General features: G+C 52.6%; 7 protein-coding genes across 7 annotated transcripts; 4 read left to right on the top strand and 3 right to left on the bottom strand.

The window, feature by feature from the left end:
• Positions 1–181: 181 nt before the first annotated feature.
• SMAC4_02608 (uncharacterized protein) lies at positions 182–4,034 on the bottom strand (the record flags this gene model as incomplete). Its single annotated transcript, XM_066089805.1, has 3 exons — positions 3,785–4,034; positions 3,205–3,698; positions 182–3,140 (listed from the first exon to the last, which is right to left on the bottom strand). The coding sequence occupies exons 2-3, from the start codon at positions 3,279–3,281 to the stop codon at positions 182–184; spliced, it is 3,036 nt and encodes a 1,011-aa protein (XP_065946185.1). The 5' UTR covers positions 3,282–3,698; positions 3,785–4,034.
• A 1,178-nt stretch (positions 4,035–5,212) lies between these two features.
• On the top strand, positions 5,213–7,499 carry SMAC4_02609 (uncharacterized protein). Its single transcript, XM_066089806.1, has 3 exons — positions 5,213–5,515; positions 5,583–6,856; positions 6,910–7,499. Exons 1-3 carry the CDS (start codon positions 5,290–5,292, stop codon positions 7,285–7,287), a joined length of 1,878 nt encoding a protein of 625 aa, XP_065946184.1. The 5' UTR covers positions 5,213–5,289; the 3' UTR covers positions 7,288–7,499.
• Positions 7,500–8,031: 532 nt separating this feature from the next.
• SMAC4_02610 (uncharacterized protein) lies at positions 8,032–8,857 on the top strand (the record flags this gene model as incomplete). Its single annotated transcript, XM_003352127.2, has 2 exons — positions 8,032–8,066; positions 8,149–8,857. The coding sequence occupies 2 exons, from the start codon at positions 8,032–8,034 to the stop codon at positions 8,855–8,857; spliced, it is 744 nt and encodes a 247-aa protein (XP_003352175.2).
• A 143-nt stretch (positions 8,858–9,000) lies between these two features.
• SMAC4_02611 (uncharacterized protein) lies at positions 9,001–11,057 on the bottom strand. Its single transcript, XM_003352128.2, has 4 exons — positions 11,043–11,057; positions 10,867–10,980; positions 10,125–10,334; positions 9,001–10,066 (listed from the first exon to the last, which is right to left on the bottom strand). The coding sequence occupies exons 3-4, from the start codon at positions 10,274–10,276 to the stop codon at positions 9,088–9,090; spliced, it is 1,131 nt and encodes a 376-aa protein (XP_003352176.1). The 5' UTR covers positions 10,277–10,334; positions 10,867–10,980; positions 11,043–11,057; the 3' UTR covers positions 9,001–9,087.
• Positions 11,058–14,154: 3,097 nt separating this feature from the next.
• Positions 14,155–16,020, top strand: SMAC4_02612 (uncharacterized protein; the record flags this gene model as incomplete). Its single annotated transcript, XM_003352129.1, has 2 exons — positions 14,155–15,492; positions 15,601–16,020. The coding sequence occupies 2 exons, from the start codon at positions 14,155–14,157 to the stop codon at positions 16,018–16,020; spliced, it is 1,758 nt and encodes a 585-aa protein (XP_003352177.1).
• Positions 16,021–17,031: 1,011 nt separating this feature from the next.
• Positions 17,032–19,152, bottom strand: SMAC4_02613 (uncharacterized protein). The gene is made up of 4 exons (XM_003352130.2): positions 18,953–19,152; positions 18,578–18,890; positions 17,518–18,505; positions 17,032–17,328 (listed from the first exon to the last, which is right to left on the bottom strand). The coding sequence occupies exons 1-4, from the start codon at positions 19,000–19,002 to the stop codon at positions 17,108–17,110; spliced, it is 1,572 nt and encodes a 523-aa protein (XP_003352178.2). The 5' UTR covers positions 19,003–19,152; the 3' UTR covers positions 17,032–17,107.
• Positions 19,153–19,500: 348 nt separating this feature from the next.
• Positions 19,501–20,989, top strand: SMAC4_02614 (uncharacterized protein; the record flags this gene model as incomplete). Its single annotated transcript, XM_003352131.2, has 1 exon — positions 19,501–20,989. Exon 1 carries the CDS (start codon positions 19,523–19,525, stop codon positions 20,987–20,989), a length of 1,467 nt encoding a protein of 488 aa, XP_003352179.1. The 5' UTR covers positions 19,501–19,522.
• Between the last annotated feature and the right edge of the window lie 357 nt (positions 20,990–21,346).

Genomic DNA, 21,346 nt, shown 5'->3' with positions numbered 1-21,346 from the left:
CATCCGGCAAATCTCGTTGTTACTTTTCCCCTCTCCCTCATCTGTATTCCATCAGTGCCATGTTACAGACCTCTGACATACTCACTCTCTACCGCATTTCCAACACACAATCTTCCCAGTACAAATGTTGTTGTCTACCCTTCTTTCTAAAACCCTAGCCTTGCCGCGGTAAACGATCCCCCTACCACCTAGACACAGGCGTCACTGGAGTCCCCATCCGTTCGATATATTTGCCCTCGAGGTAGCCATAATCATTAAGCCGGCATGCCTCGCGGAATTCTTCCCGCATCCGTTCGCTGGAGAGGTGACAAGAGGCTATCGGCTTGGACACAAGTCTGTCGGGGAGGAAGTTCCAAGGGATGTCGCTCCTAGTATCGTTGGCGTCAAGCATGGGCTTGACCACTTCCCTGTAGCATTCCTCGCACACCGTAAAATCCGGAAGAAATTGCATGACATGCCAATATGCGTTTACAAGCGCCTGATCTTGTGGGCACGGCGGGCATTCCTTGACTCTAGCGATTCGGCGAAGCCCGCTCGCGAGCACACGAATGTCGGGTTCGGTTTGGTGGCTGAGTGCGATATCCGAAGTCGTCTCCAAAAGGTCCCAATAGTCCATAAAACGCTTCCTTCCAGGTGCGTAGTGAAGTTGACAATATGCTGTGAATGGCTCTAAGCTCATTGGATATAGCGTATTGACCAGGTTCGGTAACACTGCCTCCAACATCTTCGCGCAGCCCACGCAGACTTCAAAGTGAGGCACATATTCTCGTTTATACGGATCCCACATCCCGTGCCATATGCGAGATTTCTCTTGAGGTCCACTACAGGGCGGATTGAGCCCTGAAATTGCAGCTACGTTTCGCACCAGTTGCAAATCTGGCAAGCGCTGCTTGAGTGTCATGAGATATGCCATGCGGTACCAGAATGAGGAGCCAATGTCGCACACAACGTGCTTGTCGGGTCGCAAGGAGGTCGCAACGAACTCGTGCCTGAACGGGCTGTTCGCAAAAAGCTCTGAGTGACAATGAGGGCATACCAAAAAATTCTCGGCCCCGCGAAGAGTCCAGAAACGGTCTCCTGGGTTTCTGCTGTAAGGTAAACCAGGAACAGTCCAAGGACAGGTGGGGAGAGGAGCTGAGAGTCCGTGTTCTACCTCCTCTGAATAAGTCCGGAAGGAGAGAATCGGTCTGGTGCCTGGAGCTCTACGGCCCGCTGGCTCGAATGGATTCGGGTCCCAGAAAGACGCTGATGGCCTGGTACTGACAAGTTCTTGCCGAGTAAGAGATGGGGATGCCAATGGTGAAGAGACTTTTGCAAGCGCCATATTCCCATGTGAAGGAAGATGACCGGACACAGACAAGATTGGAGAGCTGTTGGAATAGGGGTTTGTGCCCATAGTCCGTGAACGAGCTCGCCGCCTGGTCCTCGGGTTGCCCTCATCTTCCCTCCGCGGTGCCAGTCTACCGTTAGGGGGGGAAGAGGTCGAAGAGTAGGTGCCGGCCCTCCCCCTCCGGTAATCTCCTTCGGCCGAGAATGTGGCGCTTCTCGAGCTTCCTGGATCACTTGGTTCTGAAAACTGATCCTGCTGCCTTAGTGCAAGGGCGGAAGGATGAGGTACCATATCCTGGGACTCTGAACCCATATCCACTGCACCCAAACGATGTCTAAGGGCCATCAGTGAGGCGTCTTCTTCGACCACAGGGCGAAACGGCTGGGGCTGTTCCTGGTGGTCTAAATGGTGGTAACGAGGATCGTCATCGATTGGGTATTCTCTGCGGTCACGAGGGGCAGCCATAGAGTTGCGTCGCCTCCTGTTAGTAGCAGCCTGACTTGGCATCCTCTTCCGTTCTGCACCTGAGGGATACGGTGGTGGGCTCTCTTTGCGGTTTTTCCTCGGCGGCGGAGACTTCCTAGTCAGATCGTGATCGAGGATGGCGTCTTCTTGTACCATGAACGCCATGGCGTCATCCGCCTCGTTATATCGGTACATCGATAGCGGAGCTATTCCAGGTCCTTCCAGCTCAAGGGATCTGGAGTCGATTCGTGGCACGTCAGGTGTTGAGGCCACACGGTCGTGGCGCGGTCGGCCTGGTGTTTGTGGAGGAGACAAGTGGTAGGCCTGCCTACTGTTTGACGGTGTGATTCGAGCACCATGTTTGGATTTTGAGCGACGATGGGAAAGCCCGTCCGCTGCTTGGTTCAAATCATAATACGCACGCTCCCTACCACCCGCCATTTCAGTGACGACGCTAGCAGGAAAGTCGCTTGCGCCTGGGTTCACATTGTCAGGAGAATCAGCGGTGATCTCAGAGTCGTGAAGTGGTCGATTTCGGGGTTTCCGACTGCTTGATCGCTTGATAGGAGAGTCCTTAGCATCATGGTCGACGGGCCGCTCTCTGTATCTCCGGCTACTCGATCGCTTGATGGAAGTATCCGCAGAGTCTTGGTCGTCTGGAGGAACCTCTGGGCGCCGACGGCTGCTTGCTCGCTTCAAGGACGCTTTCTTGGCGTCCTCTTCATCAGCATATGCTTCTGGGCGCCTGCGGCTGCTTGATCGTTTGATCCGGGCCGCTCTGTCATCCTCCTGATAGACAGGAGTCTTCTCTGGGCTTCGTCTGTCCTTCGGTGGTTCAATAAAAACGTCCTTGATGCCTGGCTCTTGAACGTGGGTATCCAACCGTGGCAGATCCTGGTGGCTCTTTCGCTTCCCGAGTTCCGATACCTTCTTCTCCTTTTGCTTGTCTCCGTCGTTGGTCTCATCGGAAGGAACAAGAACAAACTTTTTGCAGTCATTGGTCTCCTCTTTCTCGGGATTGGATGGTGTTGTCGCAACGATGCTGGGTGCTGGTTCGCCCTCTTTTCCAGCCCCTGGGCCCGTGACAACTACAAAGCGACGCTCTGGATTGTTTTCCAAAACCGGCTCCATGAGTATTTCCTGGTCAACCTCCCCGCGGTTGGGAGGTTCATCCTCATAAGAGCTAATGACCGACGGACTTCCATGTTCCTTGGCTAGAGACTCGGTCTCGTCTTCAACAGTAGGTGGAGGCAATCGCGGGATGCGTCTTCGTGTTTCCGAGGGCTTGTCAACATGAATATCCAGCTCAGAGAGTGGATCAGTACGACGGGGAGTTCGAGAGTAGCTTAGAGTCCAACAAAGATCAGCATATAACCCAGGTTGATGTTTGGGTGTCTGGACAGACTCACGGGTTCTGACTCTTTGAGCGCGAGGTCCTCCACGATCCCGTCTCGAGGAGCGCGCTAATAGCGTCCATCCCAACCATGATTGAGGGTTACCAAGTGTGTGATTGGGCCAATAGTTTGTGAATATATCTCATATCATGATACACCTGCGTGGTGTTTGGAGAATGTGCTGGTAATGAATTGCAGCACACGAGCGGCCTCGAGGGCTCCCAGAAGCAAGAAGAAGGGTTGAACACTTGGGAGGGCTTCTGCCGAATCAGTCGGTATTGGGCGAAGGAGACGCACGCGAACTGTAGCACAGCTTCTTTTTTCTGATTCGAAGGAGATACTCGTCTCTTGAAGTACACAGATGTTGCGATACAGTACCAGCGTCGAGCAACAGTGAGCAACAGTGATCAGCAGCGAGGACCAGTGATGGAAAGTAGACCGAGGGGTGGTGGGGGCGGTTCCGGATCTCGATGAGTCGATCCAGCTACTCTGTTTCTCTCTGATTCTTTCTTCAAAATCTTCCGCAGTTAACCTCGGGCTGCAGCATAAATTCAGGGACGGGTAGGATGGCCAATGGCGGGTGTTGGTATCTGACCTGAGGTAAAACGTGGACGTTGGCGTCAGGTGTTCAATCTGGTTGAGAGGCGCGGTATTGGAGCCAAATGCGTTTGTCCAGCTCTCTTGGAAGAATGGAAGGGATACACGGGTACAGTGAACTGAGAAGAAGGTGTGTGTCTTTTTTTTTTTCCTGTCACGGTCGGGGAGGAGACAGTGAGGGCTCGGTGTATAAGCCTCAGCTACTTCCTGTCACGAGGTGCTAAGTGAGTGAGGTTGTTGGGCCGGGCATGGCATGCTTGAAATCCCAAGGAAGGAATCACCGGAATGAGGGGTATTATTGTACGTACTCCGGTAAGCTCAAGGCACGAAACCGGTTGTTGACGCCTGGGGCCCATAGAGGTGGGTAGGGATAGTGGGAGGCCTGGCGCTTCGGACTATCTGATGAGGATTCTGGTGTGGTTACCAGATTGAGAGAGCGAAGAAAGGAGACACCTTGACATGATTGTCCGTGATAGGCATGGCATTTGTTGCTTCATTTTCAGACAAATTAAACCAGTTCTGTCGTTCTGGCCTTTTCTTCATGGTGTTTGTTTTTCTTGAAGAACACGAAGAAACAAACAGCGCCAACTGCCAATATGTTAGTGAGGTACTTTTAGTATGACAATAACCGCATTGGGGCAGCCAGATCTTCCGTCCCTTGGAGTCAGGCCCCGACTGTTCCTTCCAACAGCACGGGATGCGACATCAGAGGAACCAGAGTTGCGTTGGACTTCAACACCGTCCAACTGGAATAGCCCGACTTTAGGTAAACATTCAGCTTTTTCGGATGTGAATGTGAATCCCTCTTCCGGCCACCAATCTCTTCTGCTGTTATTGAGAGTTGACTTGACTTCGGATGGACCCTGGAAATCATGCCGGAATATCGGATGAACACCGTCTGAATGAATGAGTGAACCCCCGAGCAAGTTGCTCAAGAACTCGAGGAGCCATCTAGTACGACGTTCCAGAGCTAGTGGCGCTTTTTCTCGTCATTCGTCATGACCTCCAAGATCCATTTTCAAAAGAGGACCACCCTACCATGAAAGCGTCACTCGACTGGACTCTGGCGGGTTGTCTTGTGGAAGCCCAGATATGCAGCCATCTATCTGGTGTTACAAGCAGACGCTCATTTTCGGCGCTTCGGTAACATTCACGGTGTGTAGCCGAATTGACTTTAGAAATGTCTCCAAAGAAATTCTGAAGAGACCAACTTAACATATTGAAGAAGAGTTGAAGCGCTTCAGTTCTGGAAAACAGGACGAATCGTGCCCTAGTAGGTGCATATAATGGGGCTGTTTGTTCGGTTAAATGAATACGGGGACCTTGCGGACTGCCCCTGCTCCCTCGTTCTGGCTCCCCCACATCACGCCGTCAGGTATGTACGTACCTCCACTGTAGCTTCACTTTTGGGGAAACTCTTCCTCCCCTCTTCCTTCAGTTTGGCGGGACAGCGCCAGCAACCACACAACAAAAGCCCGCCGCCCCGGCGAACCAACCGCGCCAATGGATGTCCTCCGAACGGCATCAGCTCGCCGCACTTTCAAATGGCAAGCTTCCGGCATCCTGGCGAGGAACAGCTGGGTCTGCCGGTCATGCCGCAGCAGCCAGTTTGTCGCGCCCAAAGCTCCTCGACGAACCCTCGCGACATCGACACCGACATCGACAGCGACGAAGACGCCAGACAATAAGCCCTTCTATGTCACGACGCCAATATTCTACGTCAATGCCTGTACGTGAAGGACCAACCACCAGTGTTCGAGCTCGGGAGCATGCGACATGCTAAACACCCCTCGCAGCGCCACATGTCGGCCACATGTACTCCATGGTTCTGGCCGATGTGCTGAAGCGATGGCAGAAACTCAAGGGCAACCAGGCCATTCTGTGTACGGGGACCGACGAGCACGGAACGAAGGTGCAGCGCGCTGCCATGTCCAACGATATGGACCCGAAGCAGTTCTGCGACTTGAACTCGGCAAAGTTCCAGGAACTGGCTGCCGCATGCCTCATCGACCACGACCGATTCATCCGCACTACCGATCAAGACCATGTCGAGGCTGTCAAACACTTTTGGCTCTTACTGAAAGACAAGGGGCTTATCTACGAGGCCAAGCACGAGGGCTGGTACTGCGTCAGCGACGAGTGCTTCTACCCCGAGTCCCAACTTGAGAAGAGGCAGGACCCCTTCACGGGCGAGGTCTACGTGGCGTCCATTGAGTCTGGAAACAAGGTGGAGTGGATCGAGGAAAAGAACTACCATTTCCGCATGACCGCTCTGAAGGACCAGTTGCTTGAATTCTACAAGAACAACCCCGACTGGATCGTCCCTCATACTCGGATGAACCAGGTCGTGGACTGGGTTACAAACAACTTGGAAGATCTCTCGATTTCGAGACCTGTCTCTCGGTTGAGCTGGGGCATTCGCGTTCCTGATGACGAGAGCCAGACCATATACGTTTGGGTTGACGCCCTGATCAACTATCTTACCAAGGCTGGCTACCCCAACTGGCCTCCAGGACTGGAGCACGCAGGTGGCTGGCCAGCTGACGTTCATGTCATCGGCAAGGATATTCTTCGGTTCCACTGCATCTACTGGCCTGCTCTGCTTTTGGCTTTGGATCTTCCCTTGCCCAAGAGGATCCTAAGCCACGCCCACTGGACTATGGAGAAGAAGAAGATGTCCAAGTCGATCGGCAACGTCGTGAATCCGTTCTACGCCATGGAGCGGTTTGGCATCGACACCATGCGTTTCTACATGGTCCATAATGGCGGCATTTCCAACGACGCGGACTACAGCAATGGCTGGCTCACTGTCGAGTACAAGAAGCATCTGCAAAACGGAGTAGGAAACCTCAGCGCACGTGTAACAAGACCCAAGCAATGGAGCTTGCGCAGAGCAGTCCAGTCTTACAACGATGGAACCATGCGTCTCCAATCGACGGGGGAGCAGATTAACGATTCTTGCGTTGAACACCTTGCCCGGCTTGACAAGCTTGCCTCGACTGTCGATAATGAAATGCTACAGCTTAACCCTAGCCATGCCCTCCAAAAGATCATGGGACTCATTGGCGAGGTATGTTTCCTTTGCTCCATACACCGTGATTTAGTTACTAACCATTTTCACAGACCAACGCCTTCATCTCCAACGCGGAACCCTGGGTCGTAGTCAAGAAGCCTGATTCTGAGGCCTTGGTCGACCGGATTATTCTCACCGCAGGCGAAAGTCTCAGAATTGCCGGCATCCTCCTCCAGCCATTCATGCCTGAAAAGGCCGCCGAACTTCTTGATCTATTGGGAGTCGAGAACGACAAGAGGACGTTCTCTCATGCCAAGGTATTCATTGATGGTACATACGGCACTGCTTTCAGGACGTTCGGGAAGGAAGGCATTTTCCCTCCTCCTATGTTGGACGACATCATGGACATGAAACCCGACAGTGGTAAGAAGCACAGCTCCGGCAACAAGAAGGACAGGCCATTAGAAGTCTTGAAGCAAGATTTCTGATTTGGTTTTCAAACCCCAAATTGTGTGGCCTGTCGGTGTTCTTTTGCCGTATATGCCTGATCCAGTCTGGCCTCATTGCCCTCCGGATGTATTAATAGTCTGCCTCTTTGTAGCTCAAGATACCCTACTAGCTAGAACCCAGATGTACATATGAGGATGTTGTTAAATTGCATTCCATTTTTGTGTGTGTTTTTAAGTCAAGCAAGTTGCAATAAACTCTTCTTAGGGGGATCAAGCCAATAGAGCACTTGATCTTACCGCTATAACGGGGCTTGACAGACGTTACGAAATTTACACTTCAGATGGGTGGGTATCCTTACCTGAATTATGTTACTTTCAGTTCAAAACCCATCCGCACGATTCGTAGACTCATACAACCCAAAAACCTCATTTATCATATCAACCTGTCTCACGAAGCCAATCGCGAGGCATACCTACCAGTCATATCATAATGAAACTCAACGAATCTACCGGTAAACCCCCCCTCCCTCTTTTTTCCTTCGATTTTCCCCCTCGCATTCACTCTGACCCCGCCTTGCCTTTCACTCCTCGTCCTTCTCTACCACCCATACCACTCACCCATACCACCCATACCACCCATACCACCCATACATACATACCGTAGTGTAGTTCATGATGTGATGACAAAACCAATGCCGTTCGGTGCTAACCTGAACCTGAACCTACCTACCTAAATAGCCGTTTCAACAACAAGAGCTCTCCTCGTCCCCTACGAGAGCAGACATGTTCCTACCTATCACCAGTGGATGGAAGATCCGGTAAGTACGGTCATTCGGCCCCCCTTCCTCTTTCTCTTTCCTCACTGCATGAAAACACACAGACAGAAAAACTAACAAACAGTAACAAGGCAATCCAAGCAGCCACAGCCTCGGAACCTCTCACCCTCGAGGAAGAATACGAGAACCAGCAATCATGGCGGTCCTCCCATGATAAGCTAACTTTTATTATCTGCCAACCTGTTACTTCCGTCGTCACTTCCACTTCCACTTCCACCGCTCCAGTCACTCCCGTCACAACTTCTGAAGATTCAGCACCACCTGCTTCAGTACAAGCCGTAAAAGCAGGCAAAGTCGACTCCCCCTCGCAAATGATCGGCGACGTCAACTTGTTTCTGTACCCAAACGACGATGAAGAAGATGACGACGAGAATGACTGCTTCCAATGCATAGCCGAAGTAGACATCATGATAGCCTCCCCATCGCACCGCGGCAAAGGACTGGGAAAGGCGGTGGTGTCGGCGTTTTTGCAGTATATCGCGAGGAACCTGGAGGGGGTTTTGAGGGAGTATTATGTTGGTGAGATGCAGCAGGAGGAGCAGCAGCAGCAGGCCGGTACTTCCACTAAAAAGCCCAGACTGAGGATGCTCATGGCCAAGATCAACAAGGATAATAGCCAGAGCATTGCGCTTTTCAAGAGTCTGGGGTTTGAGCAGGAAGGGGAGGTCAACTACTTTGGGGAGGTCAAGATGATTTGGAGGGATTTGGGGGGGGTTGCGGGGATAAATGTGCCGGAGGGGTATAGGGAGGTTGTTTATGAACGGGGGGAATAAGTCAGGATGTTGAGAGAGGGCGACTGACTAAACTGGTTGAACTTGGGGATGAGTGGTAGAGGTGTCGATCAGCGACTGCAGAGAAGTGAACTTGGTTAAGGACGAAGACGAAAGCACTGGTTGATAGAAATATAAACAAAAATAAAAATAACAAAACCAATGAACGCCCCATATCGTGCTTTTTGTTACTTTCACCCATCCATCCATGACCCGTTCGTCTACCCTCAAACTCAAGCCCAAGTAACCTCCTTCCCATACTCCTCCTTATACTGCTGCAACACATCCACACTAACATGACTCCCTCCACAAACCACCATCACCACATTAAAGTTCCTCCACTCCTCCTCACTCAGTCCCTTCCCCAGGTACTTTCTCAAATCCCCGTTATACGCCGTCGCCAATGTCGCGCCACAGGCCACCTCCACCAACATGCGATGCTCGTCCGCAAATCTCACACTCGCCATGGCGGCCTCCGCATCCGTCACCGTCGCGCTCACCAGATTCTTCCCGCCGACTTGTTGCCTCCACTCCCACGTCTTGCGGGAAACCTGCAGCGCGCCCAAGCTAGCCGCAATACTGGTGATGGCCTTCATCTTGACCAGCTCGCCTGCTTGGACAGACTGGTTGAAGCTATCGGCTCCAACGGTCTCAATGGCCAAGACCCGCGGCTCTTTGCCGCCTCCTACTTCTTTACCCATCCCTCTCCCTCCCTTGTTGCGGGTAGGACCCCAAACCCCCTCCATGATTCCGTTCAACAACCCGCCTCCGCCGACGTTACACACCACGGCGTCGAGAAAGGCGCGATGCACCACCTTCATCTGCTCAGCGACTTCGTCCATCAGAGTGGCTGCTCCGGCCCAGATGTCTTCGTGGTCAAAGGGGGGCACGTAGACTTGCTTCACTTTTTCTCCGTCGCTGCTATCGGCGACGGCAGAAGCAGGCATGACTACTTCGCGGAGGTGCGTGTCGGCTTCAAACCACGAGCTACCATGGATCACAACTGAAGCACCTAGTTGGCGCAAACGACGGAGGACGGGCTCCCGAGCCGAGGTCGGCACGACGATGGTTGCTGGGCAGGCGAGCGTGTGGGCGGTGGTAGCGCAAGCGAGGCCGGCGTTGCCAGCGGAGGAGCAGAAGAAGTGGTTTTTCTGGGGGGTTTCCTCGGAAGAGGAGGAGAGGGTGGAGCGGAGCATCATGTTACCAATGCCGCTGTTTGGGGTATTAGTAACTGTTTAGTATTTGAGTGAGGTGGTGAGTTGGAGCATACCGAGACTTGAAAGACCCTGACGGCTGGACATTCTCGAGCTTGAGATAGATGTTGCAACCGGCGGTGTTGGATAGTTGGGCGGAATAGATGAGGGGGGTTTCAACCCAGGGCTTGGGAGGTTCCGAGGGAGAGGGGAATGCTACGGAGCCCATCTTTGGTGTTTGTTGATTTTTGGTGAACTGGAAGGAGGTTGTTGTTGTTTCTTGAGGGCTTGAAAGGGAAGTGTTTGTTAGTGATTCCTTGTAGATATTTATGATTGATTCCTTCTAGAAGCTCTTGGTAACAATGATGAAAGAGGAAAAGTTAAGTAGCCAAGAAGATAGGTCGAGTTTCGAAAATCCGGGGAAGCTGGAGGGCAAGATATATCCGTGTACCTGGGGTGTGGGTAGGGTATATCGACAACAATTTCTTCACCCTCTCACTTGGTCATCTTGATACGAACGGTTCCCATAGGTTCACTGCTCGATGGTGTTCTTCCCCATCTTTCTTGCTTCATTTGAACCCCGGACTTCGGCCGGTTGGCCAGCCGGGTGGCGGTCGTTGTTGGGCGTCTGTCCCTTGCCGCTTGGAGCTGCCGGTCCCATGATTTGTGTACTTGGTACCTGTTCCCCCCCTGGCCTGGACTCACCAAGACCTGTCACTTAACCCATGTGGCGGCTTCGATACGATCTTGAGGCTCATGGGCGTGTTGGGGGCGTGAAGCTAGAAAAAGACATTACGGAATGGAAAGAAACAAAAATACCTGTCAATTGATCGGTCAAGATCGAGTGTGACTGTGTGTCAAATATTCCCGGCCGGTATGCAACGACAGACAACGGCACTGGCTTTGAGGTCGGTCGGAGAACTTGGACTGGTCCTGTGATGATGTGTTATTACATAAAAATAAGCCAGAGAAGGTAGGTAGATCCCATGACCTACTGTAAATAAAATAATTTATTTTTTATTTATTTTTTTTTCACCGTCCCAACTGTTGTGGTTGACCCTTTGCTCTGTTGAGAGAAAATCTTCTCTTGTTGCTTTTTTCCCTATCGTCTTACACCATTAGCAGAAGGTGGATACACGGTTCCAGACCTTCCTATAGCGCGCTTAAGGGAAAAGATGGTTTCGTTGGGCTGGCCGAAAATGTTCACCAAGGATGCCTTTCTCCGGGGAAGGAGCCGGATCTGGCTAAAGTGCTTGTTTAATTGTATGGAAGAAAAAGACGGCGTTCTTGAATTGCATCTGTGTATCTCAGGCTGATGTTTGTTGCTTGGAAACAGTAAGGGCTTCCCCAGACGGCTCTAAAGTCTCTTTGTCAAAGGTCCGGATGATGCGGCATAGCTGTTTCTATTGCACAGTACCACAGGTACCGTGCCTTCCTGGAGGCCATGATAGCTGCCTCTTTCGGCGAGATAGAAGAGGAGAAGGAACAGGAAAGAATCGAGAACGACATGCCGAAGTTTGTCCATCTCGTCCATCAAGAGAAAGATCAACCCAGCCAGGCGGTATCATCACGTAACAAGGTAGGCGCCGATACGGTGAGATTACGCCCTTGAAATTCACTGATAGGGCGGGAAACACGCCCTTGTATGCCCATGGTGCAGACCCGACATGCAGTCATGCAGGTCCGTGAGAGAAAGTTGTCTTAGAGCCCCGATAAGGAAGCCCGGAATGCCTCTTTTATGCATTCACCCCGGTGCATTCTGTTTTGTTTTTAGCAATGAGCGGCTCGTACCGTCCGTTGTACCGATGAACCGATGTTAAACGTTTTTCTTTTCAACCGAGCGGCACGCCGCACGGCACTGCAGCGTTGGATGGGAGGTGGGTCCGAGACCGGAGATGTGGGTCGGTTGGGCTGGGCCTTCCTTTTTGGAACGTCCGACCTCCAACGTCGTTCATTCTTTTCTGGTGTTGACGAAGATGACGACTTCTGGTGAATGGGTGGGAATTCGATTCATGATTGACCGTTTCGGAATTACTGTTTGCGCACTTGTTAGCCCTCATCTGAATTTTGTTTGTACTATCAGACACCAGATGAATTCCCTACTGGGGAGTGTCGAACTTCGAAAGACGCCGCATCTCGACGATTGCGTGGAAGTCCGTCAGCTCCCGTCTTATCTTTGAAGACGTGATGGGAAGTCGCGATCCTGATGTCAGGTGTTTTGTTGCGTTGACTCCGGGGAAGGAATGAACGCGATCATGTCCAATGTGAAGGATTGATGGACGTGTCATTCCCAGGATCTGTGTCCTGCATCTCCCCCTTCCGAGTCTTCCCATTCTCCTCGTACCTGGACTCAACGTCGTCGAACACTACCAACACGTCCGGCTTGCTATTCAAGCAAAAAGCATTCAAGTGGAAGTATGAGTCCAGCTTGGTGAGCCGCCCGCTCATCGTCTGCTTTTGTTATGACACTAAACCTCTCCCCTTATCGCCAATATTTGTGTTGCTTTTCACTGAAGCATATCTCCGATGATGGTCCTCATTTGCTTTGTGTGTCTTCCCCATCGCATACACCTTCGAACTCATCTCTCAGGTTCCAGCCATGCTTCTCTGTGTTTCTTTCACAGTTTCTCAAATCATCTCACTTCAACCACCACTCTAGGGGCATGGGATGAATAGATGGCGAGTGCCCGGAAACCGAAAGGTTTCAAGAATAGATATACTTTGCCCAAGTCGAGTACAGTAGCACGTGTACCGAAATCTCTGTATGTTCAACTCCAGGATGGCATCCTTCGAGGTTGTTTGGTGGAGATTATCGCGACGATGTGGCAGGAGTGAAACGAGCAGGCCAGAGGTGTTCTGCGAGCTTTTCATTCCGTCATCCCATCTTTTTGTTTGGAATCAACACCAGCAACGGAAATGGTCATCTCTGCCTCCAGACCACATCCACTCAGCTCCATGACGGGACTGCGACTTGTGGCGAATTTTGCTGGAAAAGAGTATTTACTTCGTTCTCGCGGTCGTCGAGGAACTTTCTCCATGCATCAACAGGCCAGCTTCTCGGGTCCTTGCTTGCTTAGGTAGCAGCACTTGGACACGATCTTCAGTAACATCCCAAGACAGCTGGAATCCTGACACACACTGTTTTCTTGATACATCAAGGTACGTTCCATCTTCCTTCAGCTGGCCCTTCCTTTTGAACCAGTTACAACCTCAGCCATATCTCTCGTCGTCCTCACCTTTGGTATTGCTCCCGGTGGAAGGGGATCACGGTAATTCTCCTCTGGAAAGATAAGCTCGTGGACAGATATTGCATTCACAAAACTACCCATCTTCCCAAACTCGAGCGTCGTGTATCTTGCATGAAGCCATCTGGGCACGCTTGATCTCGTCAAGTCATCTGCGGGATAGGCTGTATCATTTACGGAACAGTCGCATCCATTGATATACCAAGCCCAAGTCACATTCTCCATACTGTGAACCTTCATGGGGCGTCATAGCAGACCTGCATTAGACCAGCTTCTGATTCAAATCACTAACTTGGATCCAGGTCTTGAAGGATTTCAAACCTTTGTGGTCAGCTAGAGATTGAAGGCCATTGGATCAATCCTCCCGGTGGCTTCATCTGTCCGGCCTGCAATCCGTTGATTAGTCGTTGCCTACGGCAACCAGGTTTTGCTCTTGTCTGGGTCAACACCATACGCATACGATCACGACCCGAAATTTTCCATTCACCACCAGTCCTTGTGGGGCAGCAGGCATTGAAACCTTTTTTTCTCGCTCTGCTATTCACTCCGCGGCACGGCAGCACCACAATTAATTGAGGTGTCCCTATAACACGGCAAGAACCTTCAGCCTACGGCCCAGCAAAGCCATCTCGTCGCACCTGGCCCTCTGTCATCAGGGGCAGCAACACATCATTATTGTTTTGCATCCTACCGTCGCCCCTTTTGCCGCACCGGCGTATTGTCATAGCATCGCCGACACCACCAGTGGTATCGACTTTCCACAAAGATCCCTGACTGGGAATGCCCTTTTCTCGAATTTCTTTTACAATCACCATCATCGACTTTCAACACGGATCATCTGACCCTACTGTCTTCAGCGAAAATGTCAGCCATGTCGAGCCTGGAACAAGAACGTAGCGACCGCGGACACCTGTCACAGCACAAGGTGTATGGATGGCTCGTCAACCAACAGCCTTTTATACAGGCCGGCGCCATGGCCAGTGTCGACTCACCAAGATCCATCCGGATGAGCCCAGCCCTATCAACAAGCACTCGGTCTAATATATTCCAAACACCACCTAGACACTCCCAACATCTCGATATGTTGCCACCTCTCAGACCTTCCAAACGCACCGCTTCCTACGGCGGACACCAAGAACAGGACCCCGAGATTGACGACACCTCGGACAAATTCCTTAGACGTAGCTTCACGCGCCTCCTCGAGGTGCGCTCGGCCAAGAGGCCCAGAATCAAACCTCCTCCGCCACCACCACAGCCCCGACAACAGCCAACAAACAGACGAACCCGCAACGGACAACCAACCCGTTCTTCTCGACAGGTGTTACGAACCTCAGCTGTGCCAGGAAATCTTGAGACTGCTGCACTTGACCAAGCCGCCGAAAAGCCTTTTCCGTTCCTCAAGCTTCCATATGAGATTCGTGAAAAGATTCTCCAGCACCTCCTTGTTTCCGACAAGCCAGTATACGTCAAGCGTCTTTGGACTGAACAGGTCCGTTCCACCCGCCGCAGTACCCGCGGACGAGGACACTGGGGTAATGGTATGAGCGAGCACACCATCGAAACGGCCATCTTGCGAACATCCCGTCAAATGCTGGCAGAGGGCAGCTCGCTTCTATACTCCCAGAATCAGTTTGTTTACCTGTTGCGAGATCCTGCCCATGCCAAAGTCGATTTCGCTTCCATGATTGAGGAGGTGCACAAGGAATCCTTGGAGGAAAGCTTGGGTCGTGGCAAGCGTAAGCGTAAAGCAGCCTCCCAGTTCAACTCTGGGACCTACGGCTTACACGAGATCAACATCGCCAAATACGGCCACTTGGTGCGGCACCTAAGCATTGAGCTCGAGCTGAATCGAACTGGCCAAGAGTACAGGGAACTAATGGAGCGGGCACTTGATGTCCTGGCCAGCTCCGACAGAAAGGGCACAAAAACCTTGCTTGCTGGCCAAGTGGTGAACGGGAAGACGCCGAAAATCTTCCTTCATACCTTAACCATCACTATATCACCGGAGAACGACCAGAACCGTCGCAGTTCCAGGAGCTCTCCTAATGGCAACCAAGAACCGACCTTTGCCTCGAGCGCTATCGAGCTGTTTGGTAGCCGATCACCAGTTATGCATGCCCTCTGCCGCATCGACACCCAGTTCTTGAGAGTCAACATGCATGTTGACGAAAGCGCTAATGAGGAGGAAGACGAATTCGCGGTCAGCCCAGAAACTGGAAAGCGTCATCTCGAGACGACCCTTGACCTGCGCTTCCTTTCGCGTCACCTCATAAAGCTTGAGCAGTCCGACAACAGTGGTTTGTTTTAGGTAAACGATCACTTGATGAAGGAACAGCGGGTCAAGCGGGGTGAAGAGGCCGAGGCAGCGCTCAGGTTTTTGAAGGAGCGCATGTACGCGGGATGCAGAGATCCGGACCAGGCCGTCGCAGATGGACTCTGGGAGAACCATACCGCTGCCGACATTCGTCGCAAAAACGAAAGAGCTGAATTCGAGGCCCGTATCGACGGCGTTGACCGGTCAGCCAGGGACGACGCTCATGGTGAGGACGACGATGAGGAAGAAGCATCCTCTGATGAAGAGGGCGATGAAGATGACAATGACGACGATGACTACGATAGTCGTTCAAAGAAGAGGAAACAGCCGGCTCGCGGCCGTGGACGGTATGAAGATTCTTTGCCGGTTTCTGTAAGACGTTTTGCTGATGTGTTGATTGCTTGCAGGTCTTGATTTTTTTGAGCTTTTCTGCCACAATTTTTTTCATGGGTTTTTGATTATCTCCCAGAATCACGTTGCCCATGAAAGAGGGCTTCCACCCGGGCTGAGGAACTAACACGGGGCATCTTATCTATCGGCAAAAAAGAGTCAGTATCATCACCTTGATCGGAGTTGAGGACTTGAGGTCCTGTTAGCTCCACAGCCGTGGACCATAACTTGGCCAGCGTAAGGAAATGGGAGAAAAGGCAAGGGAGGGATTTCGAGGCTGGGGAAAGGGAAAACATGAGTATCTACCAAAAGGGAGGAAACTGGTCATTAACGGGAGCGACTTACAGGTTCATCATTTTTCATGCACGAACGATCCTGAGACTATGGATCTCAGGTCGAGCATGACGCTTTTGCTCTTTCAGTGGAAAAAGACATCTTTATCGACGAGGACATTTTGTCACGTTTTGCACAAGGTATCCAAGTACAAGTTCACAGCAAGAAGGATAACTCGAGGATTCCAAAACAAGGGAAAGAAAAGGCAGGAGGGATGAGTGTTGCTTCTTATACTTACCAAAGGTCTGGTGGTCTATCGAGTTCCTTCAGAAGGAGTTGAGCAAGCAAGGAGTACGACAATACCACTCAGGCACACAATAACACCTTCAATAGCTCATTCGTCTAAGCCCGATGTATCAAGCAAGTTTGCATGACCTCCATAGCATTATCACGAGTTGCGTTGCGTTGATCTTAACATTGACACTTGAAGAAAAGTTCTCATCTTGTTCCAGATCGTGTCAAACAGATCATGAATCTAATGCAATGGTTCCCAGATACCTATGTACCAAACACCGATACCCATCACTCCCAAGTCCCAACCTCATCCGTAGGATAGTACCTCAAACAAAACAAAAGAACTCCCGTAGTTTTCTCTCTCCCTGTACCTAACCTAACTTAACTCCCAATGCTGCTCAAAGCAAAAGACAGCAGCAAAAAAAAAAAAAAAAAAAAGATGGATATAGCATCCCACCCACCACCCACCACCCGCTCACTCACCCATCCCAAATCAATAGATATCAACACCATCCATCACCATCCAACTACCGTCCTACTAGCTCTACTCAGCAACAACCCTCACCCTCTCCACATCCAACGTCTCTGTGTCCACCAACACTATCTCTCTAGTCTCAGAGAACGACGGCACGGCAATTAATCGGACCGCTTGGCCATTGGGCCCCTGGACCACTTTCGTGCCGAACTCGGGCTGGCAGCCGACAAAGAAGAGGTGGGGACAATCTTTGATTACGAAGGGCTCGTCTTCTTGGAAGGGGTAGGACCCTGTTTTTGTTTGTTTTGGTTAGTCGGCCGTTTGACGAGGTGGGTGGCCAAGAGGAAAGATGGAATGGAAGGAGGGAGTAGGCAGGGTAGGGGAAAACTATTCAGGGGGAGGAAACATGGAACGGAGATACGGGGAAAGGTAGGGGTCAAGGGTAAACAGAAAAAAAGGGAAAATAGACAGAAACTCACAGAGCGTATCCGGCGCCGTCGGCGCCACACACCTCCACCTGCACATGGCCTCCATCATGCCCAGTCTGTCTTCGCTCTCCACGTACTTGAACACATCATCGAGATTCTGGCCGCCCGTGCCCAAAACCCGCCACCCCTCAATCTCGCCCTCCCACGGGTTCGTCACGTTGTCGAACCACCCCGGCTCTTCCGCCTCTGGAACATCTCCGTCCTTGCCCACCCCGACTTTGGGCGGTGACATGTACGTCCGCGACTGCGGGAACATAGCCGGGTGGATTGGCTGTTGCGGGTAACTCGCGTTTGCCGGGTCGAGGGCGCCGGGGAGCAAAGTGACGGGCATGGTGGGGAGGAGTTCAAATAGAAAGTTGTCGAAGAGTTGGGACGGGATTGGGTTGTAGGAGCTGCTGTCGTAGCCATATTTCTTGTGTTGTGGCTGGAACTTGTTTTTAAGCGTCGAGGTGTCGTAGGCGGCGGCCTTGGTGGTCTCGTTGGCGGTGGTGGAGATGGAGTTGCCCGCTATGATGAGGCGGGTAATGTGCGAGAGCTCGTCGCGCTGCGTGGACGGGTCGAGAGCTTCGCCGAGCAGGTACTCGAGGAGCAGGTTGAGCTCCATGGCGTAGGAGGTGTCGGCGTTGGAGAACTCGAGGCCGGAGACGATGGCGATTTTCTTGGATGGTGGCTTGGATGGGTGTCCAGAGAAAGAGGCGTCCATCATTTCGACGTCTTCTGACTCTTCCTTTTTGCCTTTTGAGAGAGACCAGCGCTCGGGTTGCGGTGGTAGTTCGGCGAAGAGGAGATCGATTACTTCGAATTCGCCGTTGGTGTTCTCGGTACCCATAACGGCTACGATGCAGCCGGTCACCATAAAGTGGTCTTGCAGAGCGTTGCCGACGAGGCGGATACGGCCGGAGTCATCTTCGAGCATTATCGAGTCGTCGCCATTGCCGGAGTAGTAGTGACCGATCGAGGTGGGAGCGGAAATCCAGCGCTGGAGGCACCATGTTAGCCATCTGCTGTCCAGCCAGGGATATGTGCCAGAACCAAGGTATGATATACTCACATCCTTGGAAACGTCCTCGAGAATCGAAGGTTTCAGAGGCATGTCCATGTATACTGTTCCTGCTACCCAACATAGTTCTCCCTGGCGAACGTCTAGGACACGTTCAACCCTCTTGACCTTCTCACCACCAAGCACTGTTCCCTCCCAAGCGGCGCGGGCGGCTGCCTCGACGGCAGGTCTGATCTTCGTAAGACGTAGGAAGTAGATGTCGGCATATTGTTGTTGGTACGGACGGGTTTTCTCGAGCTTGAAGGTCTGAAGGGGCTTGTAGTTGGTGATCTGGCGTTGAAGAGCCTCGGGCGCATCATGGCCTCTTTCGTGGACTTTGTTAGCCTGTGATGGTCAGTTCAAGATGGATGATCCACTGTCACTCACGAGGGCTTCTGTAGCAGACCGCTACCGAGAACTTCGTCTAAGGTGACCATCGTATTGCCGATTCAGATGGCAGTTCGGAAATCAAGAGTGACAAAAGCAATTGGTGTCCTGGTGATGAACTGGGTCGGAAAGTAACTTCAAAGGACGAACTCGAACGACGCGCTTGACAATTTGGAGACGCGTAGCTCTCAGTGGGTTCAATTAAGCTAACGTGACAGGCACTTCAGCGCCGCTTCAGCACAGTGATCAGCCCCACACCGGTACCAGATCGCCCCGCTATAAAGTTTCGATAAGATAGCGAACGTGGGGTAGCTAGAACACTCCAGACCCCTGCGCTGCAAGGCTGGACAGAAAAAATTGGATGGAGTCTTTTCGATTTGACACCTCCATGGTGGCCTTGTGATGTCCCTGCTGCAAAGTAAACATCCACTCTTCTATTTTACAGAATTACAGTAATTCAAGCCAACCCGACTTTTACTTGTCCATTGACACTCCACGACCCTTCCCATCCAGACAACGGCAACTACACAACCCACATAATCTCACAGCACAGGCACAGGCACCACTGCCATGGACCACGCTACCGAATCAGGCGCCCAGGTCCGGGTGACCTTCACCACCCAGGAGGAGGACATCCAGCTCGATGAGAGCAAGCGCCAGCTCCTCGTCCCCGCCGACATTCGCCGTTATGGCCTCTCCCGTATTCTCAACTCCGAGTCCATGCTCGACACCAACTCGGTCCCCTTCGACTTCCTCGTCAACGGCAGCTTCCTGCGCGGCAGTCTCGAAGAGTACCTCAACGCTAACGGCCTCTCGCTCGAAACCAACCTCACCCTCCAGTACGTCCGCAGTTTGATCCCACCAACATACGAGGCCAGCTTCGAGCACGACGACTGGGTCAGCGCCGTCGACGTCCTCTCCGCCACCTCCCCCGCCGGCCGCTGGTCTGGCGACAACTTCCAGCGCGGCCAGGACCGCCTCCTCTCCGCCTCGTACGACGGTCTTCTCAGGATATGGGACGCCTCCGGAAATGTGATCGGCACCTCGCCCTCGGGCAGCCACGGCGGCCACACCGCCAGCATAAAAGCCGCCAAGTTCCTCTCCAGCACCCAGATCGCCTCGGCCGGCATGGACCGCACAGTTCGCGTATGGAAGTACACTGAGTCGGGCGAGTCGTACGAGCGCCGCGGCGAGCTGAAGCCGACGCTCGAGCTGTACGGACACACGTCGTCGATCGACTCGCTCGAGGTTGACGGCGCGTCCAAGCGCATCCTCACTGCCTCGGCCGACGGCTCCATCGGTTTCTGGACGACCTCCAAGGCGTCGGCGCCCGAAGTCTCGGACGCCTCGCTGCTCCCCGGCGCGCACACCTCCAAGCGCCGCAAGCTCACGACGTCGGTGACCGCCGCCCAGCGCGGCCCGCTCGCCCTCATGAACATCCACAACGCGCCCGCCACGGCCGCCGTCTTCGACCCGCGCGACCGCACCGTCGCCTACTCGGTGTCGCAGGACCACACTGTCAAAACCCTCGACCTGACCACCTCGTCCGTCGTCAGCACCTTCACAACCTCGCACGCGCTGCTCTCGCTCGCCGCGCTCCCGCGCTCTTCTGCTTCTGCGCCCTTGCTCGCCTGCGGCACCTCAGCCCGACACATCACCCTCGTCGACCCGCGCACCAGCACGGCGGCGACCAGCGTCATGACGCTGCGCGGACACGCCAACAAGGTGGTCAGCCTGGCGGCCAACCCGGAGAACGAGTACTCGCTGGTGTCCGGGTCGCACGACGGGACGTGCCGGATCTGGGATCTGCGGTCGGTCCGGCCGGCGACCAAGGACGAGGGAGGCATGGGCAGCGTCAGCGAGCCCGTGTACGTCATTGAGCGCGAGAGCCAGCAGGGCAAGAGCAAGAAGAAGAGCAGCATCACGGGCGAGGGCTGCAAGGTGTTTAGTGTCGTGTGGGACCAGCTGGGCATCTTTAGCGGTGGCGAGGATAAGAAGGTGCAGGTTAATAAGGGGAGGGGTGTGAATGCTGAGTAGGGCGGAGGAAGAAGAGAAGGAAAGGAAAGAGGGGAGATATAAGAAGAACAAGAAGAACTTGGTTGTTATGATATACCCAGGATAGACAAAATGGCAATGTGAATACTGTACAAGGTACCTTGCATTATCATGAAGAAAGGGCGAGGCCAATAACAGCCATGACGGGTTTATTTTAAAGTGATGTACTGGTCATTATGGTAGATCTAACCAGCTTCTGCAGAGCCCAGTCAGACGTTGTTCAAAATGTTTGTGCAAGATTGAGCTAGCTACCAACATATCAAGGTAGAGTAGCTCCATCGGCCTTGGGGTATAGGTAAAGGCAAAGGCATAGGTTCGACATCTTCCTTCTCTTGTTCG

The sequence above is a fragment of the Sordaria macrospora genome, chromosome 2 (assembly GCF_033870435.1).
Source record: "Sordaria macrospora chromosome 2, complete sequence".
Lineage (NCBI taxonomy): Eukaryota > Fungi > Ascomycota > Sordariomycetes > Sordariales > Sordariaceae > Sordaria > Sordaria macrospora.
Note: the sequence above shows the minus strand (reverse complement) of the source record. Positions and strands in the feature narration are given on the sequence as shown.

Bases quoted from the DNA above. Each gene is read 5' to 3' on its own strand.
- SMAC4_02613 (XM_003352130.2), bottom strand. From the start codon at position 19,002: ATGGTCACCTTAGACGAAGTTCTCGGTAGCGGTCTGCTACAGAAGCCC. The intron at 18,891-18,952 runs GTGAGTGACAGT...AGTCCACGAAAG, and splicing joins GGTCTGCTACAGAAGCCCTC to AGGCCATGATGCGCCCGAGG. The intron at 18,506-18,577 runs GTGAGTATATCA...TGGTGCCTCCAG, and splicing joins TCGAGGACGTTTCCAAGGAT to CGCTGGATTTCCGCTCCCAC.
- SMAC4_02611 (XM_003352128.2), bottom strand. From the start codon at position 10,276: ATGGGCTCCGTAGCATTCCCCTCTCCCTCGGAACCTCCCAAGCCCTGG. The intron at 10,067-10,124 runs GTATGCTCCAAC...TACCCCAAACAG, and splicing joins TCAGGGTCTTTCAAGTCTCG to CGGCATTGGTAACATGATGC.
- SMAC4_02609 (XM_066089806.1), top strand. From the start codon at position 5,290: ATGGATGTCCTCCGAACGGCATCAGCTCGCCGCACTTTCAAATGGCAA. The intron at 5,516-5,582 runs GTACGTGAAGGA...CACCCCTCGCAG, and splicing joins AATATTCTACGTCAATGCCT to CGCCACATGTCGGCCACATG. The intron at 6,857-6,909 runs GTATGTTTCCTT...CCATTTTCACAG, and splicing joins TCATGGGACTCATTGGCGAG to ACCAACGCCTTCATCTCCAA.